This window comes from Colobus angolensis, unplaced genomic scaffold (assembly GCF_000951035.1).
Source record: "Colobus angolensis palliatus isolate OR3802 unplaced genomic scaffold, Cang.pa_1.0 Scaffold216, whole genome shotgun sequence".
NCBI lineage: Eukaryota > Metazoa > Chordata > Mammalia > Primates > Cercopithecidae > Colobus > Colobus angolensis.
In genome coordinates, this window is record NW_012115333.1 from 1,491,571 (window position 1) to 1,496,998 (window position 5,428).

The following is a 5,428-nucleotide window of genomic DNA, read 5'->3' on the forward strand; positions in this document are numbered from 1 at the left end:
CAACATGGCACAAGTATACATATGTAACAAACCTGCACGTTATGCACATGTACCCTAGAACTTAAAGTATAATAAAAAAAATAATAATAATAATAGTGCTGGATGTTAACCCATAGAATAAAATAAATATCCATGAATCTATACAAATATAACTAGATGTCAAACAAATGAGGAAGAAGAGACAGCTCTTCCTCACAATAGAATTCCAATTAATAAATTTCTGAGGCCAGAACCCATGCTCTTTCTGTTACATTAGGCTGCTTTAAACATAACTAAGTCCTAAATAGTCAGCAAAATTGGTAAGATCCTTACCTTGACACCAAGTGCTAGCAGAAACCAGGGAAAAACTATTATTAGGAAAAATAGCCTCTACTAGAATACACAATTAAAATTAATCTATGACTCTTACTTTATAGATCCAGGCAGGGTACCTCCATGGGCTTGTAGCAACAAGACTTGTAGCTGTTGTACCTGGGAGAAGCAAAGAAACATAATCAGCTAGCCACCAACCAAATGCTACTCATCCCTTGGCAGTAAAATTACCACAATTAGCAACAGAGTAATTTTACTAAATGTCTATGAAATCTAAGGCAAATAGCATATCTTAGATACTACCAAAGGCATCATACATAGTTGATGATCCAATGATAACAGGACAATCAGCATTACATGAACAACTATTAAGTAGAAGGTGAGTTGTCCATTTTATCTACATCTTAATGAGTTTTTACTGAGCACCTATTTTTCTTCTTTTTTTTTTTTTGGAGACAGAGTCTTGCTCTGTCACCCAGGCTGGAGTGCAGTGGCACTTCTGCCCCCCAGGTTCAAGTGATTCTCCTGCCTCAGTCTCCCAAGTAGCTGGGACTACCGGCGCCCACCACCACACCCAGCTAATTTTTGTATTTTTTGTAGAGACAGGGTTTCACCATGTTGGCCAGTTTGGTCTTGAATTCCTGACCTCAATTGATCCGCTGACCTCATCCTCCCAGTGCAGGACTTACACGTGTAAGCCACTGCTCCTGGCCTTGAGTACCTGTTTTTCAAAATCAGTCTCAGCACTGGGCTAGACAATGTTCGGACATATAAAAATAAAATACGACTCCTACTCTCAAGTTTACAATCTAGTTAAGAAAGATAAGCCTAAAGTCTAAAATAGTAGGAAATAATACAAGACAGAATAAGCAAATTAACAAAGACCTAAACAGTCAAAGGGAGGCTTCACGGAGATGGATCTTAAACCAGAGCACATGTATAAGCATCCTCTCCCATTCCCTCCTATGACACAAGGGGAGTTGTTCTCCCTCCCAAGACTGGTCTCCTTGCATGTGCTTTGGATTCCTACTCTTCTCACCATCTTATGAATCTTACTCTGTTATCCCTTCTCTCTTCTATATTTTCAATTTCTCCCTTTCTATAAGATCCTTCCTATTAAGATTAAAACATGTTCAAGTGTCTCCCATCTTAAACAAAACAAAAGCATCTTCCCCAACCCCACTTCCTATCTCCCTTACCCTATTTCTCTGTTTTTTCACAAAGTTTGAGAGAGTAATACACCAATTGCCTCCATTTCCTTTCGCTTGCCACTCAGTTGCTCCTCGACTTACCCTAATATGACTGCCTACATCATTCCAATGAAATAACTTGCCCAAGTTACAAATGAGCTGCATGTCACCAAATCCAATGAGAATTTTCCAGTCTTCATTTTACTTGACTGACTGTTTGGTAGCATTTGGCTTACAAGACACATTTTCCTGGTTTTCCTTCTATTCTTCTAACTCATCTTCTATGTCTCCTTCTTGGTTCATCTTTGCTCCACTTGTCCTTTAAATGGTAAAGTCCCCCGAAGCTCAGTAGGAGTTTTCTTACTTACGTTCTCCTTATATTCTCTTCTGAATGTCTCATCTCTGCCTCTGGTTTCTATTACCTGAAACTGGTGACTTCCAAAATTACCTCAAGCACAGATCTTTCTGAACTTCAGACTTTTATAGTCAACTATCTACCTGATATTTCCACTTAGTTGTCTGGTATCCTCAAACCTGGTCCTTTTCCAGTGTAACCCAGGTTAGTGAATATCCAGTTCCAAATGCCAGAAATCTGGGTGTCATTCCCTTATCTAATTCATTGGTTTCTTCCTTCTATCACCACTGCCAGCACTCTAAGTCCAAGTCATCATTATCTCTCGCTTAGATTACTGCAGTACCTTCTTAAATGATCCCCATGAATCTACTCTTGCTTTACTACATTTCTATACAGCAGCTAGGCCATTGTTTAAAAATATAAATTATCAAGTTACTACCTGGCTTAAATCCTTCTTAACATTGTCCATGAGTCCTGGATCAGTCCTCTGCTTTCCCTCTAACCTTATCCTGGAATACAGGCACATCTCAGTTTATTGTGCTTCACTTTACTGCACCTCACAGATACTGTGTTTTTTTATAAATTGAAGGTCTGTGGCAACCCTGAATTAAGCAAGGCTATTGGCACCATTTTTCCAAAAGCATATGCTCATTTCATGTCTCTGTGTCAACAATTTTTTAGCAATAAAGTATTTTTAAATTAAGGTATGTACATTGTTTTAAGACATAATGGTATTGCACATTTAATAGACTACAGTATAGTGTAAATACAACTTTCTATGCACTGGAAAACAAAAAAAATTGTGTGACTCACTTTATTGTAATATTTGCTTTATTGTGGTGGTCTGGAACTAAGCCCACAACATCCTTAAGGTAAGCCTGTACTCTTTCCTTGCTTTCTACACTCTAGCCACACTGGCATTCTTTGAGGTCTTCAAATGCACTGTACTTCTGTCCTATCTCAGACCCTTCCAGCACTTGCTATATGCCAAGTACTGTTCTAAGTGCTTTACATGTATTAACTTATTTAACCCTCATGAAAACCCTAAGAAGAAGGTATTATTATTATTTCTACTGTACAGATAGGGATACCAATGCACAGAGAACTTGCCCAAGGTACATAGCTAGTGAGTTACAGAGCTAAGATTTCAACATGGGCAGGCTAGTTGCAGTGTCAGTGCTCCTGGCCACTATACAGCTGTCCCTATGTATACGCAGGGGATTGGCTCCCCTGCATATACATTTTTGTATACCCTGTGCGTATACAAAAATGTACACGCATAGTCCAGTCCTGAAGTCAACCCTGCAGAATCTACATGTACAAAAAGTTTATACATGGGTTTCTCATCCTGCAAATATCGTATTTTTGATCTGTGTTTGGTTGGACCAAACTCCTATTGTTCGAGAATCAACTGTACTTTGCTACCTATGTTTCTTCTCTCTAGAACTCTTTTCTTTGTTTTGTGCAGTGACTTATTTTCCTTCTTCTAGTCATGCCCACTTCTAATCTATTTTCTCTATACTTGCTAGAGTGATCTCCCCAAAACACACATTTCATCATATCACCCTCCTACTTAAAACTCTTCAATGGCTCTTCACAGCTTTCAGGTTGAATTCCAAATTCTTTAACAAGTCATATAAGGAACTTCAGAATTTAGCCCCTGTCTACACCTCTCATCTCATCTCTCACTGCTCACTTCTTCTTTATCAGTGAACTCTCCAGTGCTACCCTTAATCTTAAATGGACAGCAAACATGTTAATAGGAGTTATTTTAAGAGGTCCCCAAACTAACATGCCTAATCAACATCTCTAAACTTCTGATAGAGAAGAAACTGAGAAACAGAAGCTCTACCATTCCACTCACATACTTGTAATTTTTCCCATCAAATTTTAAGTCCCTTATACCTGTTGCTTTAGATGATTAAGTTCAGCTGTCTGGGGATCAATATTAACAATAGGTTTGTTCTTGATTTTTCTTGCTCTGTCAGCATAGCGAAGGGTATTTAATGTTTCCTCTAGATTGGAGTCAGCAGGACTCACACAGGCTATCATAAGAGTATGGCTATTACCTCCTAGAGAATCTGAAAAAGAACAATAAAGAATAATGAAAGGAAATGAAATCAAACAAGTAGGATATAAGCAAAGCCGTCCATTCGGGTTGGTGACTTAAAATTCAGAGCTATAAGAAAACGTTCTTAATGTTTTTTATATTGAAACAATAGGAAATATATAGATATCTAAGATTTCTGATGTGATATACATTTAATCCTATTGCATGTGTCCCCATTCTCAAAAGGGATTGTGATTTCAGCAGTTAATCAGGTTAAAACACCTGGGGCCTGGCCTAAGTAAGTTAGGAGCCACTAGTGAAATTAAACATTCTTAGGATGCCCCCTCTAGGTGGATCTTAACTCTCCAGGGAATTCTGCTTAGCAGCACTAATAATTAAAGAAAGAGTAACCAAATTCATTTTCAGGTGCAAAGTACAAGGTACAGTTGGTGCACTACAGAGTTCTTGGCTCTCAATGTCATATATGAATATATTTTTCCATTATCTTAGAAACCTGCTTGCCAACAGCACTCTCTCATATTTATCAATTAGACAACTGTGTATGTCATAGTCCAAATAGCTGGCTTTTTACCTGTTTCATCTTTGCTTTCTCAGCACTATCATTTTGCGTTACTCTCTTATTTTTAGAGGCACTTTGGGCTTACCTTGAAGCAGTCGAGTCAACTTGGAATCTCTGTAGGGCACAAAGCCACCCTTTTTGTCATCTCCAAGAGCACTGATTACATTTCCCAAGCATAGGAGGCCTCGGTTAATATTAATACCTAACAGCAGGAAACGAAATTTAAATTGCTTGGTAACGCATCCAACATACACCGACATTTCTTCTGAGAAACGGAAAAGAAATTAAGATCCCATAAAAATATTGAGTCATCACAACAAATAAAGATAATTTTAGACCAATATCCCTGATGAATATCAGTACAAATATCCTCAATAAAATACTGGCAAACCGAATCCAGCAGCACATCAAAAAGCTTATCCACCATGATCAAGTGGGCTTCATCCCTGGGAATAAAGGCTGGTTCAACATTCGCAAATCAATAAATGTAATCCAGCATATAAACAGAACCAAAGACAAACACTACATGATTATCTCAATAGATGCAGAAAAGAGCTTTGACAAAATTCAACAGCCCTTCATGCTAAAAACTCTCAATAAATTTGGTATTGATGGGACGTATCTCAAAATAATAAGAGCTATTTATGACAAACTCACAGCCAATATCATACTGAATGGGCAAAAACTGGAAGCATTCCCTTTGAAAACTGGCACAAGACAGGGATGCCCTCTCTTACCACTCCGATTCAACATAGTGTTGGAAGTTCTGGCCAGGGCGATCAGGCAGGAGAAAGAAATAAAGGGTATTCAATTAGGAAAAGAGGAAGTCACATTGTCCCTGCTTGCAGATGACATGATTGTATATTTAGAAAACCCCAGGCCGGGCGCGGTGGCTCAAGCCTGTAATCCCAGCACTTTGGGAGGCCGAGACGGGCGGATCA

General features: G+C 38.6%; 1 protein-coding gene across 2 annotated transcripts in view; it reads right to left on the bottom strand.

Moving 5' to 3' along the window:
- The window catches only part of KIF4A (kinesin family member 4A), a 141,197-nt gene that overhangs the window by 81,520 nt on the left and 54,249 nt on the right, over positions 1–5,428 (bottom strand). For both annotated transcript variants that reach the window (XM_011943144.1, XM_011943145.1), the window contains exons 8-10: positions 4,573–4,689; positions 3,763–3,938; positions 410–471 (exon numbers count right to left, since the gene is read on the bottom strand). In XM_011943144.1, coding sequence (XP_011798534.1) covers positions 410–471; positions 3,763–3,938; positions 4,573–4,689 — 355 coding nt within the window. The remainder of the gene's footprint in view (positions 1–409; positions 472–3,762; positions 3,939–4,572; positions 4,690–5,428) is intronic.